The sequence below is a fragment of the Bombina bombina genome, chromosome 11 (genome assembly GCF_027579735.1).
Source record: "Bombina bombina isolate aBomBom1 chromosome 11, aBomBom1.pri, whole genome shotgun sequence".
In the NCBI taxonomy this organism is placed as follows: domain Eukaryota; kingdom Metazoa; phylum Chordata; class Amphibia; order Anura; family Bombinatoridae; genus Bombina; species Bombina bombina.
This window is the reverse complement of record NC_069509.1, coordinates 51,807,953-51,830,340: the sequence shown is the minus strand read 5'-3', so window position 1 is coordinate 51,830,340 and position 22,388 is coordinate 51,807,953. Positions and strand designations below refer to the sequence as shown.

The following is a 22,388-nucleotide window of genomic DNA, read 5'->3' as shown; positions in this document are numbered from 1 at the left end:
TTAATTTGCTTCCTTCTTTTGTTATCCTTTGCTGAAAAGTTTATCTAGGAAAGCTCAGGAGCAGCAACAAACCTAGGTTCTAGCTGCTGATTGGTGGCTGCATATATATACCAATTGTCATTGGCTCACCCATGTGTTCAGTTAGAAAACACTAGTGCATCGCTGCTCCTTCATGAATGGATAACAAGAGAATTAAGTAAATTTGATAATAGAAGTAAACTGGAAAGTTGTTTACAATTTTAAGTTCTACCTAAATCATGAAAGACAATTCTTGGGTTTCATGCCCCTTTAATTTTTACTTTCCATGTCCCTTTAAGAAACATGGCTGCTCACGGGAACCAAAAAGTCATTGACCTTTCTTAACCCACTCTCCTCTGCTCCTCCACAGCTCCACCTCTAATGAGTTTGAGACAGCATTTGCTGATGAAGATGACGACGATTCGGTTGCACCTTCACAACAGGCAGGTCGCGAGGCAGCCACCGCTGAAGCCGTCAAGCTCTATATTGAGGAGCACCCAGCTTTACACAAAAGTATCTTGCTTTACCAACCACTGGAGCTGGCGGCTCTACAGACCGAGCTCAAACAAGCCGGGATCAAGATGGCAGCAGGGAAACTGTTGGATTACTTAGATGCCCGTTGTGTAACTTTCACTACAGCTGCAGCTCGTAAAGAAAAGAAGAGTCGTGGTCGACGAAAAGGAGGGAAACGATACTGATACAAATCAGTCCACGTTGTGCTTAAAGGGGCACGAAACCCAAACGTTTACTTTCATGAGTCAGATAGAGCATAGAATTAAACACGTTTTCAATATACTTCTGTTATCGATTGTGCTTCATTTTTTTGGTATCCTTTATTAAAGGAGCAGCAATGCACTACTGGGGGCTAGCTGAACACCTGATGAGCCAGTGAGCAGCTAGCTCCCAGCAGTGCTGCTCCTGAGCCTACCTAGGTATGATTTCCAACAAAGGATTCCAAGAGAACAAAGTACATTGGATAATATAAGTACATTGGAAAGTTGTTTAAAATTGTACGTTCTGTCTAAATCATGAAAGTGAACATTTGGTTTTTATGTCCCTTTAACCAACAAGATTAAAAAGTATAGACCCCTCTCTTGGAAATGGACAATACTGAATTGTATAAATAAGCACCAGTAGATAATTCCAGGAACTTCTTTAAACAGTAAAGTAGGGTCTGTTGCATATTTTATTGTAAGATAAAAGCTTCCAAAAACATTTTAATATTGTAATGTAGAATTTTGAGCTAAAAAAACAAAACATTTTATGGACGCGTAAATTATGAATTTTGTTTGTGTTCCAGTTTTATATGTAATAAAAAAAGAAAGCTCCTTTGTATCTGAAAGGCTGAGAAACTGTCTTGTACCTCTGTGCGCCTGAAATCATCAGGTCATCTCTGTGATTTCTCTTATTCCTAGGACAATGTTTTTATCAGGTCACCTTGCTTCACGTATTTTAAAAAGTATACATGTTAAAAGCAAACCACCACCGGGGTTTATTTGTGTTTAGTACTCCATAGTATTTCTTTCCTAAGATATGGTGAGTCCACGGTTTCATCAATTACTGTTGGGAATATCACTCCTGGCCAGCAGGAGGAGGCAAAGAGCACCACAGCAAAGCTGTTAAGTATCACTTCCCTTCCCACAACCCCCAGTCATTCTCTTTGCCTTCAGTGCAAGGAGAAGGTGAAGTTTTGGTGTCTGAAGAAGATTGGAATTTTTTCACTTCATTCAAGATTTTATTATTTTGAAAGCCAGAGTAGGTTTGCTCTGATCTTTCCTTTCAAGATTGGGTCTAGTCGTACTCCTTGTTAGTCTCTTTAGTAGGGCAGTGGTGACTTTTAAGCAGTTAGGAACTTGTGAAGTGGGCTCCACTGCGTTTCCCTAACAAGTTGCTGCCCTGGTATGTTAAGCCTCAGTAGCTTTACTCTGTTCTTTCTTTTTTCTACAGGCCTCTGTAGGGAGTGGCGTCCCTTCATACCAGGTGAGCTGTGCTCCTGTCGGACAGCTAGATGCACGTAAGTGCCTTTTGTCTTCTGGGTAAGGAGGCTGGCACTGAAGGGTTTAAGACAGTGAGCAGGCTCTACAATTATATGTGACTTTGGAGACTTAGGGGTTAACCTCTTTCACGGCCAGGAAGGGGTTAACTCAGTATTGTGGTTCAAGGATTTCTGTAACTAGGACTCCTCATGTTTATTAGAGGATTTAGTGGATGATTCTATCCTAAATCTTTTATACCCGTGTTGACGTATTTAGTAGATAGTTTTCCTGTTTACTTTCATTAGGGGTTAATCCTTCCCTAATTCCTTAATCTATTTTTTAACTTTTAAAGTGTTAGGTGCAGGGCTTTTGTCAGGAATTTGGCAGCTCTTCCAGACCTTACGTAGTGTCTGTTAGGAGAGCGCAATCTTTGTGGCGCATTTCCTATGGGGCTCGTCAGGTGTTTTTCTTTACATTTTTAGAAGCGGAACAATGCCTAGTTATATATTTTGGCCGCCCTGCAAGAGCTCAAACGAAACTCCTCGTGGCAAGACACAAGAGGATGATCTCTGGGTTGGGTTGTTTTCATCTGCGGAATGGAGCTCTAAGTGTTAAGATTAACAGCTTTAGTGACTTTTGCCTCTGTTATTAACAGTGTTTATCCAGGTTTGATTGTTTGTACATCCAGGATAAGATGTATTAACTCATTTTTAAATGAAGTGTTTGTGGCATTTGTTCAGGGTCTTGGAGTAACAGTCTGTACCCAGGAACAAATGATTATTAAGGCTCTTGAGGTACAAATAGTTTATAAAGCATTTCTGTCCCTCATATTTAGATTAATCTTTTTTAAAAATTAAGATATTCTTTGTTTTGAGCCTCTCGTCTCTAAGGACAAATTTAGACTGTTTGTCTAGGCAATTGAATGTTTTCTTCTGAATCTCATGTCTCCCAGGATGATGCTGTTCAGGCAGTGCCACAGCTTTCTCCTTAAACATCCCAAGCCTCTGTGGCGTCACATGAAGTGCCCTGCGGTTCCTCTCAATCTGGAGGAGCGTATTTGCCTGCAGATTGCAGCTCAGGTATCCTCTGCGGTATCTGCAGCTTTATCTGTGTTTCCTTTCCTACAGGGAAAACGCAAGAGGACATTTAAAGAATCAGATAGTAAGGCTTCTGCCCCATGTTCTGCTGCACAGGTTGCTCTCTCTCCTATGTCCGGTGAGGAATATTCACCGGTAGCTTCTGAGGGTGAAATCTCAGATTCGGACAGTTTAATTCCTTCATCTGATGCTGAAGTGGTCTCCTTCAGATGTATGCTTCAAGATCTCGTGTACTGTTAAAGGAGGGTTTAGCTACTTGGATGACATCTATACCCCTGTCATTGTCAACCTTTGAAAATTTTGTGAATTAATCATTTCTTTGATTTTCCTTTCTATGAGGAAGTGTGTCTAGACGTGTCTTGGATATTTTCACAGGAATAGGAGAAACTAGGGATACCTCTTCCCGTCTGCCGTTCTTTAAAGGATTTTCCTGTCTCTGTCTCCATTAAAATGTACTGTGCCCTAAGTAGAAGGGAGCTTTTCTGCACTTTTCAGTGACTTGATGTAGTTTGGCTTATGATCCTGAGAGAATTACGGCGCATAGAGGCATTGGTCTGATGGTTCATTCTGGGGAGTGGGAACTCCATCTGGAGGTGTTCTCCAACTTAACCCTCAGATAGGGGGTGCCAGAGCTGGATCTGATGCCATTTCGGCAGAATGTCAAGCTTCCAAGGTACGGTTCAAGGTCAAGGGATCCACAGGCCACCCTGATAGATGCTCTGTCGGTTCTTTGGGATTTCAGGCATCCGTTTGCTCTCCTCTCACGAGTCATGGCTTGTATTAAATAGGAGAGAGCGTCGGTAATTCTAATAGCCCCTGCGTAGCTTCACAGGATCTGGTTTTAATTCAAGGTCCATTTTTTCATCAAATCTTGTTTTTCTGAAGCTGTCTGCTTGGAGATTGAATGTTTAGTTCTGTCTAAGCATGGCTTTTCTGAGTTGGTCACAAGCCTGTTTCTAGAAAGATTTACCATAAGGTATGGTGTAATACCTTTATTGGTGTGAATCCAAGGGCTACTCTTGGAGTAGGGTTAGGATTCCTAGGATCTGTATTTCTCCAGGAAGGCCTGGAGAAGGGATTAGCAGTTAGTACTCTGAAAGGTCGGATTTCTGCTTTATCCGTTTTGCTTCTCAAATGTCTGGCGGATGTTCCAGATGTTCAATCCTTTTGTCAGGCCTTGGTCAGAATCAGACCTGTGTTTAAGTCGGTTGCTTCTCCTTGGAGCCTTAACCTTATTCTTAAAGTTTTGCATCAGGCTCTGTTTGAGCCATTGCATTCCATAGATATTAAGTTGTTATCTTGGAAGGTTTTGTTTCTTATTGCTATCTCTTCTGCTCGGAGAGTCTCGGAACTCGCAGCTTTGCAGTGTGATTTGTTTTATCTTTTCATGCCGATAATGCGGTTCTGCGTTCTGGGTTAGGTTTCCTTCCTAAAGTGGTTTTGGACAGAAATATTAATCAGGAAATTGTTGTTCCTTCTCTATGTCCTAGTTTTTCTTCTCATAAAGAACGTTTGTTGCACAACTTGGATGTTGTGCGTGCTTTAAAATTTTATTTACAGGCGACTAAGGATTTTCGTCAGTCTTCTGCCCTGTTTGTTTATTTCTCTGGGAAACGTATAGGTCGGAAAGCTTCTGCTACTTCTCTTTCTCTCTGGTTGAGAAGTATAATTCATTTTGCTTATGAGACTGCTGGTCAGCAGCCTCCTGGGAAAATTACGGCTCATTCCACAAGAGCTGTCTCCTCTTCTTGGGCTTTCAAAATGAAGCTTCTGTGAAACAGATTGGCTAGGCTGCAACTTGGTCTTCTTGCATATTACTTACAAATTTAACACTTTTGCCTCGGCTGAGGCTTCTTTTGGGAGTGTGGTTAGTCAAGCGGTGGTGCCTTCTGTTTAGGTCTGCCTGTCTTGTCCCTCCCTGTTCATCTGTGTCCTCTAGCTTGGGTATTGATTCCCGACAGTAATTGATGAAACCGTGGACTCACCATATCTCACCTTGTGTTGCTCCTTTTTTCTCTCCATTTCCCTTCGGTCAAATGACTGGGGATTGTGGGAAGGGAAGTGATACTTAACAGCTTTGCTGTGGTGCTCTTTGCCTCCTCCTGCTGGCCAGGAGTGATATTCCCAACAGTAATTTATGAAACCGTGGACTCACCATATCCGGAAAGAAATAGATTTATCAGGTAAGCATAAATCTTGTTTTTATTATCCACGTGAAATAGTCTTAAAGAAAACACTAAATACAGTAGATTTCCATAATCAATAAATACACGATAACAAGACAATACAATAGAACTTAGTCTGAACTCCAAATGGGCAGTAGATTTTTTTTCTGATAAATTGTTATGTCTATTTCTACTCCTCCTGTACCATGTGACAGCCATCAGCCAATCACAGATGCATATACGTATATTCTGTGAATTCTTGCACATGCTCAGTAGGAGCCGGTGACTCAAAAAGTGTAAATATAAAAAGACTGTGCACATTTTGTTAATGGAAGTAAATTGGAAAGTTGTTTAACATTGCTGAATCATGAAAGTATTGACTTGAGTGTCCTTTAATGTGTTTCCAATGACATGTTATACCAGCTCCATAGTATAAAATGTATGAGAAATTGCTCCTTTGGGTTTAGTTTTGTATATAAAATAGCTGGTTTTGCTCTTTAACACCACAACCCATCAAAATGTGTTGAACTAACAGGGAAATCTACTTTTATCACTTTTTATGCACACACATACTTCCTTGTCTGTATCTCTGTTTGCATATCAGATCTCACTACTTAGAAAAATTGTAAATTAAAATGTTATTACTTTATCTCTCTTACCTAAACCTAAACGTGTAATTGCTTCTGCTGGCTGTGTTTATACAGCTTTTCTATAGCCTATACTTAAAGGGACAGTCAAGTCCAAAATAAACTGTCATGATTCAAATAGGGCATGTAATTTAAAACAACTTTCAAATGTACTTTTATCACAAATTTTGCTTTGTTCTCTTGGTATTCTTATTTGAAAGCTAAACCTAGGTAGGCTCATATGCTAATTTCTTAGACCTTGAAGGCAACATCTAATCTGAATGTATTTTGACAGTTTTTCACCACTAGAGGGCGTTAGTTCATGTGTTTCATATAGACAACATTGAGCTCACGCACGTAACGTTACCTAGGAGTCAGTACTGATTGGCTAAAATACAAGTCTGTCAAAAGAACTGAAATAAGAGGGCAGTTTGCAGAGGCTTTAGATACAAGGTAAGCACAGAGGTAAAACATGTATTATAACTGTGTTGATTATGCAAAACTGGGGAATGGGTAATAAAAGGATTATCTATTTTTTTTTTAACAACCAACATTCTGGTGTTGACTGTCCCTTTATAGAAATTTTAAGTATAGGTTGGCATTCCAAAGGCAAAATCAGCTATTTCAAATGCCAATGTGAAGGTAAAGGAGCTATTTCTAAACAGTTTAATACGCTCAGGTAAAATGAATCGTTGGGAACAAATAAAAAGGGAAGACAAAATTTGGGTAAACTGTCTCTTTAACTCGTTCACCTCTACCGTTCATCAAGGAAGAGCTTTTTTTCTTTCCTGCAAATAATTTTTTTTATTATTTTTCTGATTGTTGTATTATACATGACCCATGAGGGATTTAGTTAGACTCTAGAGAAATACCACACTGCAGTTAAGAAGCAGGACGTGCGAGACAGCCACAAAAACCTCCGCTCGTGACCCACAGAGCACTCCTGGCCCAGTGCAGAAACCGACTCTGATCCAATCAGCAGCGCTAGTTATACATCTGAGGTTTCTACTTTGAGCCAGCAGTGCTCTGCGAATCCCAAGTAGTACTTTTACTGTTTTCTTAACCCCTTTGCTAGGGTTAAAACACAGATTAGTGCACGGTCGATAGTCTTAGTTACATGCTCTAACGAATTCGAGCTTCTAATTTTTTTTTTAATATGGCAATTTTAGCAATTAATCTCCTTTACAAGAAACTGTAAAACTGTTATTATATATGCTGTGTATAAAGTAGCACTGATCCAGCAGTCACTGTGTAGCATTTTGCAGGTTAATGGATCATAATCTAGTACAATGAAATTCATCTTCTTTGGAGGCAATGGGGGAAAAAACACATTTTAGAATTAGAGCAGAAGCATACAAAATAAATAAGGTAGTGCAAGCAGGATATAAATAATATGTTGTGACTCACCTAAATCTGAGAGTGCCTGGCCTTGGGTTGCAAGTTTACTGGTCCACAACTTCAGAAAAGACAGAGATGTTCAAACCATATGCATGAAATAGAATGCAGTTCACCAACCATATCAAACCATATACATAACATACAATGCACCCCAGTTACCATATCAAAACATATACATGACATACAATGCACCCCAGTTACCATATACAAACATATACATGACATACAATGCACCCCAGTTACCATATCAAAACATATACATGACATACAATGCAGCTCAGTAACCATATCAAACCATATACATGACATACAATACAGCTCACCAGCCATATCAAACCATATACATGACATACAATGCACCCCAGTTACCATATCAAACCATATACATGACATACAATGCAGCTCAGTAACCATATCAAACCATATACATGACATACAATGCACCCCGGTTACCATATCAAACCATATACATGACATACAATGCAGCTCAGTAACTATATCAAACCATATACATGACATACAATGCAGCTCAGTAACCATATCAAACCATATACATGACATACAATGCACCCCAGTTACCATATCAAACCATATACATGACATACAATGCAGCTCAGTAACCATATCAAACCATATACATGACATACAATGCAGCTCAGTAACCATATCAAACCATATACATGACATACAATGCAGCTCAGTAACCATATCAAACCATATACATGACATACAATGCAGCTCACCAACCATATCAAACGATATACATGATACAATGCAGCTCACCAACCATATCAAACCATATACATGACATACAATGCAGCTCAGTAACCATATCAAACTATATGCATGACATACAATGCAGCTCACCAACCATATCAAACCATATACATGACATACAATGCAGCTCACCAACCATATCAAACCATATACATGACATACAATGCAGCTCAGTAACCATATCAAACCATATACATGACATGCAATGCAGCTCAGTAACCATATCAAACCATATACATGACATGCAATGCAGCTCAGTAACCATATCAAACCATATACATGACATACAATGCAGCTCAGTAACCATATCAAACCATATACATGACATACAATGCAGCTCAGTAACCATATCGAACCATATACATGACATACAATGCACCCCAGTTACCATATCAAACCATATACATGACATACAATGCAGCTCAGTAACCATATCAAACCATATACATGACATACAATGCACCCCAGTTACCATATCAAACCATATACATGACATACAATGCAGATCAGTAACCATATCAAACCATATACATGATATACAATGCAGCTCAGTAACCATATCAAACCATATACATGACATACAATGCAGCTCAGTAACCATATCAAACCATATACATGACATACAATGCAGTTCACCAACCATATCAAACCATATACATAACATACAATGCACCCCAGTTACCATATCAAACAATATACATGACATACAATGCAGCTCAGTAACCATATCAAACCATATACATGACATACAATGCAGCTCACCAGCCATATCAAACCATATACATGACATACAATGCACCCCAGTTACCATATCAAACCATATACATGACATACAATGCAGCTCAGTAACCATATCAAACCATATACAAGACATACAATGCACCCCAGTTACCATATAAAACCATATACATGACATACAATGCAGCTCAGTAACTATATCAAACCATATACATGACATACAATGCACCCCAGTTACCATATCAAACCATATACATGACATACAATGCAGCTCAGTAACCATATCAAACCATATACATGACATACAATGCAGCTGAGTAACCATATCAAACCATATGTATGACATACAATGCAGCTCAGTAACCATATCAAACCATATACATGACATACAATGCAGCTCACCAACCATATCAAACCATATACATAACATACAATGCAGCTCAGTAACCATATCAAACCATATACATGACATACAATGCAGCTCACCGACCATATCAAACCATATACATGATACAATATACATGACATACAATGCAGCTCACCAACCATATCAAACCATATACAAGACATACAATGCAGTTCAGTAACCATATCAAACCATATACATGACATACAATGCACCCCAGTTACCATATCAAACCATATACATGACATACAATGCAGCTCAGTAACCATATCAAACCATATACATGACATACAATGCACCCCAGTTACCATATCAAACCATATACATGACATACAATGCAGATCAGTAACCATATCAAACCATATACATGACATACAATGCAGCTCAGTAACCATATCAAACCATATACATGACATACAATGCAGCTCAGTAACCATATCAAACCATATACATGACATACAATGCAGCTCACCAACCATATCAAACCATATACATGACATACAATGCAGCTCAGTAACCATAGCAAACCATATGCATGACATACAATGCAGCTCACCAACCATATCAAACCATATACATGATACAATGCAGTTCACCAAACATATCAAACCATATACATGACATACAATGCAGCTCAGTAACCATATCAAACCATATACATGACATACAATGCAGCTCAGTAACCATATCAAACCATATACATGACATGCAATGCAGCTCAGTAACCATATCAAACCATATACATGACATACAATGCACCCCAGTTACCATATCAAACCATATACATGACATACAATGCAGTTCAGTAACCATATACATGACACACAATGCAGCTCAGTAACCATATACATGACATACAATGCACCCCAGTTACCATATCAAACCATATACATGACATACAATGCAGCTCAGTAACCATATCAAACCATATACATGACATACAATGCAGCTCAGTAACCATATACATGGCATACAATGCACCCCAGTTACCATATCAAACCATATACATGACATACAATGCAGCTCAGTAACCATATCAAACCATATACATGACATACAATGCACCCCAGTTACCATATCAAACCATATACATGACATACAATGCAGATCAGTAACCATATCAAACCATATACATGACATACAATGCACCCCAGTTACCATATCAAGCCATATACATGATATACAATGCAGCTCAGTAACCATATCAAACCATATACAAGACATACAATGCACCCCAGTTACCATATCAAACCATATACATGACATACAATGCAGCTCAGTAACTATATCAAACCATATACATGACATACAATGCACCCCAGTTACCATATCAAACCATATACATGACATACAATGCAGCTCAGTAATCATATCAAACCATATACATGACATACAATGCAGCTCAGTAACCATATACATGGCATACAATGCACCCCAGTTACCATATCAAACCATATACATGACATACAATGCAGCTCAGTAACCATATCAAACCATATACATGACATACAATGCACCCCAGTTACCATATCAAACCATATACATGACATACAATGCAGATCAGTAACCATATCAAACCATATACATGACATACAATGCACCCCAGTTACCATATCAAGCCATATACATGATATACAATGCAGCTCAGTAACCATATCAAACCATATACAAGACATACAATGCACCCCAGTTACCATATCAAACCATATACATGACATACAATGCAGCTCAGTAACTATATCAAACCATATACATGACATACAATGCACCCCAGTTACCATATCAAACCATATACATGACATACAATGCAGCTCAGTAATCATATCAAACCATATACATGACATACAATGCAGCTCAGTAACCATATCAAAACATATACATGACATACAATGCAGCTCACCAACCATATCAAACAATATACATAACATACAATGCAGCTCAGTAACCATATCAAACCATATACATGACATACAATGCAGCTCAGTAACCATATCAAACCATATACATGACATACAATGCAGCTCAGTAACTATATCAAACCATATACATGACATACAATGCAGCTCAGTAACCATATCAAACCATATACATGACATACAATGCAGCTCAGTAACTATATCAAACCATATACATGACATAAAATGCAGCTCAGTAACCATATCAAACCATATGCATGACATACAATGCAGCTCAGTAACCATATCAAACCATATACATGACATACAATGCAGCTCACCAACCATATCAAACAATATACATAACATACAATGCAGCTCAGTAACCATATCAAACCATATACATGACATACAATGCAGCTCACCGACCATATCAAACCTTATACATGATACAATATACATGACATACAATGCAGCTCACCAACCATATCAAACCATATACATGACATACAATGCCGTTCAGTAGCCATATCAAACCATATACATGACATACAATGCACCCCAGTTACCATATCAAACCATATACATGACATACAATGCAGCTCAGTAACCATATCAAACCATATACATGACATACAATGCACCCCAGTTACCATATCAAATCATATACATGACATACAATGCAGATCAGTAACCATATCAAACCATATACATGACATACAATGCAGCTCAGTAACCATATCAAACCATATACATGACATACAATGCAGCTCAGTAACCATATCAAACCATATACATGACATACAATGCAGCTCACCAACCATATCAAACAATATACATGACATAAAATGCAGCTCAGTAACCATATCAAACCATATACATGACATACAATGCAGCTCACCAACCATATCAAACCATATCAAACCATATACATGATACAATGCAGTTCACCAACCATATCAAACCATATACATGACATACAATGCAGCTCAGTAACCATATCAAACCATATACATGACATACAATGCAGCTCAGTAACCATATCAAACCATATACATGACATACAATGCAGCTCAGTAACCATATACATGACATACAATGCAGCTCAGTAACCATATCAAACCATATACATGACATATAATGCAGCTCAGTAACCATATCAAACCATATACATGACATACAATGCAGCTCAGTAACCATATCAAACCATATACATGACATACAATGCAGCTCAGTAACCATATCAAACCATATACATGACATACAATGCACCCCAGTTACCATATCAAACCATATACATGACATACAATGCAGCTCAGTAACCATATCAAACCATATACATGACATACAATGCACCCCAGTTACCATATCAAACCATATACATGACATACAATGCAGATCAGTAACCATATCAAACCATATACATGACATACAATACAGCTCAGTAACCATATCAAGCCATATACATGACATGCAATGCAGCTCAGTAACCATATCAAACCATATACATGACATACAATGCACCCCAGTTACCATATCAAACCATATACATGACATACAATGCAGTTCAGTAACCATATACATGACACACAATGCAGCTCAGTAACCATATACATGACATACAATGCACCCCAGTTACCATATCAAACCATATACATGACATACAATGCAGCTCAGTAACCATATCAAACCATATACATGACATACAATGCAGCTCAGTAACCATATACATGGCATACAATGCACCCCAGTTACCATATCAAACCATATACATGACATACAATGCAGCTCAGTAACCATATCAAACCATATACATGACATACAATGCACCCCAGTTACCATATCAAACCATATACATGACATACAATGCAGATCAGTAACCATATCAAACCATATACATGACATACAATGCACCCCAGTTACCATATCAAGCCATATACATGATATACAATGCAGCTCAGTAACCATATCAAACCATATACAAGACATACAATGCACCCCAGTTACCATATCAAACCATATACATGACATACAATGCAGCTCAGTAACTATATCAAACCATATACATGACATACAATGCACCCCAGTTACCATATCAAACCATATACATGACATACAATGCCGCTCAGTAATCATATCAAACCATATACATGACATACAATGCAGCTCAGTAACCATATCAAAACATATACATGACATACAATGCAGCTCACCAACCATATCAAACAATATACATAACATACAATGCAGCTCAGTAACCATATCAAACCATATACATGACATACAATGCAGCTCAGTAACCATATCAAACCATATACATGACATACAATACAGCTCAGTAACTATATCAAACCATATACATGACATACAATGCAGCTCAGTAACCATATCAAACCATATACATGACATACAATGCAGCTCAGTAACTATATCAAACCATATACATGACATAAAATGCAGCTCAGTAACCATATCAAACCATATGCATGACATACAATGCAGCTCAGTAACCATATCAAACCATATACATGACATACAATGCAGCTCACCAACCATATCAAACAATATACATAACATACAATGCAGCTCAGTAACCATATCAAACCATATACATGACATACAATGCAGCTCACCGACCATATCAAACCTTATACATGATACAATATACATGACATACAATGCAGCTCACCAACCATATCAAACCATATACATGACATACAATGCAGCTCAGTAACCATATCAAACCATATACATGACATACAATGCACCCCAGTTACCATATCAAACCATATACATGACATACAATGCAGCTCAGTAACCATATCAAACCATATACATGACATACAATGCACCCCAGTTACCATATCAAACCATATACATGACATACAATGCAGATCAGTAACCATATCAAACCATATACATGACATACAATGCAGCTCAGTAACCATATCAAACCATATACATGACATACAATGCAGCTCAGTAACCATATCAAACCATATACATGACATACAATGCAGCTCACCAACCATATCAAACAATATACATGACATACAATGCAGCTCAGTAACCATATCAAACCATATACATGACATACAATGCAGCTCACCAACCATATCAAACCATATACATGATACAATGCAGTTCACCAACCATATCAAACCATATACATGACATACAATGCAGCTCAGTAACCATATCAAACCATATACATGACATACAATGCAGCTCAGTAACCATATCAAACCATATACATGACATACAATGCAGCTCAGTAACCATATACATGACATACAATGCAGCTCAGTAACCATATCAAACCATATACATGACATGTAATGCAGCTCAGTAACCATATCAAACCATATACATGACATACAATGCAGCTCAGTAACCATATCAAACCATATACATGACATACAATGCACCCCAGTTACCATATCAAACCATATACATGACATACAATGCAGCTCAGTAACCATATCAAACCATATACATGACATACAATGCACCCCAGTTACCATATCAAACCATATACATGACATACAATGCAGATCAGTAACCATATCAAACCATATACATGACATACAATGCAGCTCAGTAACCATATCAAACCATATACATGACATACAATGCAGCTCAGTAACCATATCAAACCATATACATGACATACAATGCAGTTCACCAACCATATCAAACCATATACATAACATACAATGCACCCCAGTTACCATATCAAACAATATACATGACATACAATGCAGCTCAGTAACCATATCAAACCATATACATGACATACAATGCAGCTCACCAGCCATATCAAACCATATACATGACATACAATGCACCCCAGTTACCATATCAAACCATATACATGACATACAATGCAGCTCAGTAACCATATCAAACCATATACAAGACATACAATGCACCCCAGTTACCATATCAAACCATATACATGACATACAATGCAGCTCAGTAACTATATCAAACCATATACATGACATACAATGCACCCCAGTTACCATATCAAACCATATACATGACATACAATGCAGCTCAGTAACCATATCAAACCATATACATGACATACAATGCAGCTCAGTAACCATATCAAACCATATGCATGACATACAATGCAGCTCAGTAACCATATCAAACCATATACATGACATACAATGCAGCTCAGTAACCATATCAAACCATATACATGACATACAATGCAGCTCAGTAACCATATCAAACCATATACATGACATACAATGCACCCCAGTTACCATATCAAACCATATACATGACATACAATGCAGATCAGTAACCATATCAAACCATATACATGACATACAATGCAGCTCAGTAACCATATCAAACCATATACATGACATACAATGCAGCTCAGTAACCATATCAAACCATATACATGACATACAATGCAGCTCACCAACCATATCAAACCATATACATGACATACAATGCAGCTCAGTAACCATAGCAAACCATATGCATGACATACAATGCAGCTCACCAACCATATCAAACCATATACATGATACAATGCAGTTCACCAAACATATCAAACCATATACATGACATACAATGCAGCTCAGTAACCATATCAAACCATATACATGACATACAATGCAGCTCAGTAACCATATCAAACCATATACATGACATGCAATGCAGCTCAGTAACCATATCAAACCATATACATGACATACAATGCACCCCAGTTACCATATCAAACCATATACATGACATACAATGCAGTTCAGTAACCATATACATGACACACAATGCAGCTCAGTAACCATATACATGACATACAATGCACCCCAGTTACCATATCAAACCATATACATGACATACAATGCAGCTCAGTAACCATATCAAACCATATACATGACATACAATGCAGCTCAGTAACCATATACATGGCATACAATGCACCCCAGTTACCATATCAAACCATATACATGACATACAATGCAGCTCAGTAACCATATCAAACCATATACATGACATACAATGCACCCCAGTTACCATATCAAACCATATACATGACATACAATGCAGATCAGTAACCATATCAAACCATATACATGACATACAATGCACCCCAGTTACCATATCAAGCCATATACATGATATACAATGCAGCTCAGTAACCATATCAAACCATATACAAGACATACAATGCACCCCAGTTACCATATCAAACCATATACATGACATACAATGCAGCTCAGTAACTATATCAAACCATATACATGACATACAATGCACCCCAGTTACCATATCAAACCATATACATGACATACAATGCAGCTCAGTAATCATATCAAACCATATACATGACATACAATGCAGCTCAGTAACCATATACATGGCATACAATGCACCCCAGTTACCATATCAAACCATATACATGACATACAATGCAGCTCAGTAACCATATCAAACCATATACATGACATACAATGCACCCCAGTTACCATATCAAACCATATACATGACATACAATGCAGATCAGTAACCATATCAAACCATATACATGACATACAATGCACCCCAGTTACCATATCAAGCCATATACATGATATACAATGCAGCTCAGTAACCATATCAAACCATATACAAGACATACAATGCACCCCAGTTACCATATCAAACCATATACATGACATACAATGCAGCTCAGTAACTATATCAAACCATATACATGACATACAATGCACCCCAGTTACCATATCAAACCATATACATGACATACAATGCAGCTCAGTAATCATATCAAACCATATACATGACATACAATGCAGCTCAGTAACCATATCAAAACATATACATGACATACAATGCAGCTCACCAACCATATCAAACAATATACATAACATACAATGCAGCTCAGTAACCATATCAAACCATATACATGACATACAATGCAGCTCAGTAACCATATCAAACCATATACATGACATACAATGCAGCTCAGTAACTATATCAAACCATATACATGACATACAATGCAGCTCAGTAACTATATCAAACCATATACATGACATAAAATGCAGCTCAGTAACCATATCAAACCATATGCATGACATACAATGCAGCTCAGTAACCATATCAAACCATATACATGACATACAATGCAGCTCACCAACCATATCAAACAATATACATAACATACAATGCAGCTCAGTAACCATATCAAACCATATACATGACATACAATGCAGCTCACCGACCATATCAAACCTTATACATGATACAATATACATGACATACAATGCAGCTCACCAACCATATCAAACCATATACATGACATACAATGCAGTTCAGTAGCCATATCAAACCATATACATGACATACAATGCACCCCAGTTACCATATCAAACCATATACATGACATACAATGCAGCTCAGTAACCATATCAAACCATATACATGACATACAATGCACCCCAGTTACCATATCAAATCATATACATGACATACAATGCAGATCAGTAACCATATCAAACCATATACATGACATACAATGCAGCTCAGTAACCATATCAAACCATATACATGACATACAATGCAGCTCAGTAACCATATCAAACCATATACATGACATACAATGCAGCTCACCAACCATATCAAACAATATACATGACATAAAATGCAGCTCAGTAACCATATCAAACCATATACATGACATACAATGCAGCTCACCAACCATATCAAACCATATCAAACCATATACATGATACAATGCAGTTCACCAACCATATCAAACCATATACATGACATACAATGCAGCTCAGTAACCATATCAAACCATATACATGACATACAATGCAGCTCAGTAACCATATCAAACCATATACATGACATACAATGCAGCTCAGTAACCATATACATGACATACAATGCAGCTCAGTAACCATATCAAACCATATACATGACATGTAATGCAGCTCAGTAACCATATCAAACCATATACATGACATACAATGCAGCTCAGTAACCATATCAAACCATATACATGACATACAATGCAGCTCAGTAACCATATCAAACCATATACATGACATACAATGCACCCCAGTTACCATATCAAACCATATACATGACATACAATGCAGCTCAGTAACCATATCAAACCATATACATGACATACAATGCACCCCAGTTACCATATCAAACCATATACATGACATACAATGCAGATCAGTAACCATATCAAACCATATACATGACATACAATACAGCTCAGTAACCATATCAAGCCATATACATGACATGCAATGCAGCTCAGTAACCATATCAAACCATATACATGACATACAATGCACCCCAGTTACCATATCAAACCATATACATGACATACAATGCAGTTCAGTAACCATATACATGACACACAATGCAGCTCAGTAACCATATACATGACATACAATGCACCCCAGTTACCATATCAAACCATATACATGACATACAATGCAGCTCAGTAACCATATCAAACCATATACATGACATACAATGCAGCTCAGTAACCATATACATGGCATACAATGCACCCCAGTTACCATATCAAACCATATACATGACATACAATGCAGCTCAGTAACCATATCAAACCATATACATGACATACAATGCACCCCAGTTACCATATCAAACCATATACATGACATACAATGCAGCTCAGTAACCATATCAAACCATATACATGACATACAATGCACCCCAGTTACCATATCAAGCCATATACATGATATACAATGCAGCTCAGTAACCATATCAAACCATATACAAGACATACAATGCACCCCAGTTACCATATCAAACCATATACATGACATACAATGCAGCTCAGTAACTATATCAAACCATATACATGACATACAATGCACCCCAGTTACCATATCAAACCATATACATGACATACAATGCCGCTCAGTAATCATATCAAACCATATACATGACATACAATGCAGCTCAGTAACCATATCAAAACATATACATGACATACAATGCAGCTCACCAACCATATCAAACAATATACATAACATACAATGCAGCTCAGTAGCCATATCAAACCATATACATGACATACAATGCAGCTCAGTAACCATATCAAACCATATACATGACATACAATACAGCTCAGTAACTATATCAAACCATATACATGACATACAATGCAGCTCAGTAACCATATCAAACCATATACATGACATACAATGCAGCTCAGTAACTATATCAAACCATATACATGACATAAAATGCAGCTCAGTAACCATATCAAACCATATGCATGACATACAATGCAGCTCAGTAACCATATCAAACCATATACATGACATACAATGCAGCTCACCAACCATATCAAACAATATACATAACATACAATGCAGCTCAGTAACCATATCAAACCATATACATGACATACAATGCAGCTCACCGACCATATCAAACCTTATACATGATACAATATACATGACATACAATGCAGCTCACCAACCATATCAAACCATATACATGACATACAATGCAGCTCAGTAACCATATCAAACCATATACATGACATACAATGCACCCCAGTTACCATATCAAACCATATACATGACATACAATGCAGCTCAGTAACCATATCAAACCATATACATGACATACAATGCACCCCAGTTACCATATCAAACCATATACATGACATACAATGCAGATCAGTAACCATATCAAACCATATACATGACATACAATGCAGCTCAGTAACCATATCAAACCATATACATGACATACAATGCAGCTCAGTAACCATATCAAACCATATACATGACATACAATGCAGCTCACCAACCATATCAAACAATATACATGACATACAATGCAGCTCAGTAACCATATCAAACCATATACATGACATACAATGCAGCTCACCAACCATATCAAACCATATACATGATACAATGCAGTTCACCAACCATATCAAACCATATACATGACATACAATGCAGCTCAGTAACCATATCAAACCATATACATGACATACAATGCAGCTCAGTAACCATATCAAACCATATACATGACATACAATGCAGCTCAGTAACCATATACATGACATACAATGCAGCTCAGTAACCATATCAAACCATATACATGACATGTAATGCAGCTCAGTAACCATATCAAACCATATACATGACATACAATGCAGCTCAGTAACCATATCAAACCATATACATGACATACAATGCACCCCAGTTACCATATCAAACCATATACATGACATACAATGCAGCTCAGTAACCATATCAAACCATATACATGACATACAATGCACCCCAGTTACCATATCAAACCATATACATGACATACAATGCAGATCAGTAACCATTTCAAACCATATACATGACATACAATGCACCCCAGTTACCATATCAAACCATATACATGACATACAATGCAGCTCAGTAACCATATACATGACATACAATGCAGCTCAGTAACCATATCAAACCATATACATGACATGTAATGCAGCTCAGTAACCATATCAAACCATATACATGACATACAATGCAGCTCAGTAACCATATCAAACCATATACATGACATACAATGCAGCTCAGTAACCATATCAAACCATATACATGACATACAATGCACCCCAGTTACCATATCAAACCATATACATGACATACAATGCAGCTCAGTAACCATATCAAACCATATACATGACATACAATGCACCCCAGTTACCATATCAAACCATATACATGACATACAATGCAGATCAGTAACCATATCAAACCATATACATGACATACAATACAGCTCAGTAACCATATCAAGCCATATACATGACATGCAATGCAGCTCAGTAACCATATCAAACCATATACATGACATACAATGCACCCCAGTTACCATATCAAACCATATACATGACATACAATGCAGTTCAGTAACCATATACATGACACACAATGCAGCTCAGTAACCATATACATGACATACAATGCACCCCAGTTACCATATCAAACCATATACATGACATACAATGCAGCTCAGTAACCATATCAAACCATATGCATGACATACAATGCAGCTCAGTAACCATATCAAACCATATACATGACATACAATGCAGCTCAGTAACCATATCAAACCATATACATGACATACAATGCACCCCAGTTACCATATCAAGCCATATACATGATATACAATGCAGCTCAGTAACCATATCAAACCATATACAAGACATACAATGCACCCCAGTTACCATATCAAACCATATACATGACATACAATGCAGCTCAGTAACCATATCAAACCATATGCATGACATACAATGCAGCTCAGTAACCATATCAAACCATATACATGACATACAATGCAGCTCAGTAACCATATCAAACCATATGCATGACATACAATGCAGCTCAGTAACCATATCAAACCATATACATGACATACAATGCACCCCAGTTACCATATCAAACCATATACATGACATACAATGCAGATCAGTAACCATATCAAACCATATACATGACATACAATGCAGCTCAGTAACCATATCAAACCATATACATGACATACAATGCAGCTCAGTAACCATATCAAACCATATACATGACATACAATGCAGCTCACCAACCATATCAAACAATATACATGACATAAAATGCAGCTCAGTAACCATATCAAACCATATACATGACATACAATGCAGCTCACCAACCATATCAAACGCATATACATGACATACAATGCAGCTCAGTAACCATATCAAACCATATACATGACATACAATGCAGCTCAGTAACCATATCAAACCATATACATGACATACAATGCAGCTGAGTAACCATATCAAACCATATGTATGACATACAATGCAGCTCAGTAACCATATCAAACCATATACATGACATACAATGCAGCTCACCAACCATATCAAACCATATACATAACATACAATGCAGCTCAGTAACCATATCAAACCATATACATGACATACAATGCAGCTCACCGACCATATCAAACCATATACATGATACAATATACATGACATACAATGCAGCTCACCAACCATATCAAACCATATACAAGACATACAATGCAGTTCAGTAACCATATCAAACCATATACATGACATACAATGCACCCCAGTTACCATATCAAACCATATACATGACATACAATGCAGCTCAGTAACCATATCAAACCATATACATGACATACAATGCACCCCAGTTACCATATCAAACCATATACATGACATACAATGCA

The 22,388-nt window shown here is 37.4% G+C and overlaps 1 protein-coding gene across 1 annotated transcript in view; it reads left to right on the top strand.

Annotated features, from left to right (window-relative positions):
• The window catches only part of SLX4 (SLX4 structure-specific endonuclease subunit), a 57,930-nt gene extending 56,570 nt beyond the window's left edge, over positions 1–1,360 (top strand). The window contains exon 15 of the mRNA XM_053694862.1: positions 389–1,360. Coding sequence (XP_053550837.1) covers positions 389–716 — 328 coding nt within the window. The 3' untranslated portion in view covers positions 717–1,360. The remainder of the gene's footprint in view (positions 1–388) is intronic.
• Positions 1,361–22,388: the final 21,028 nt, after the last annotated feature.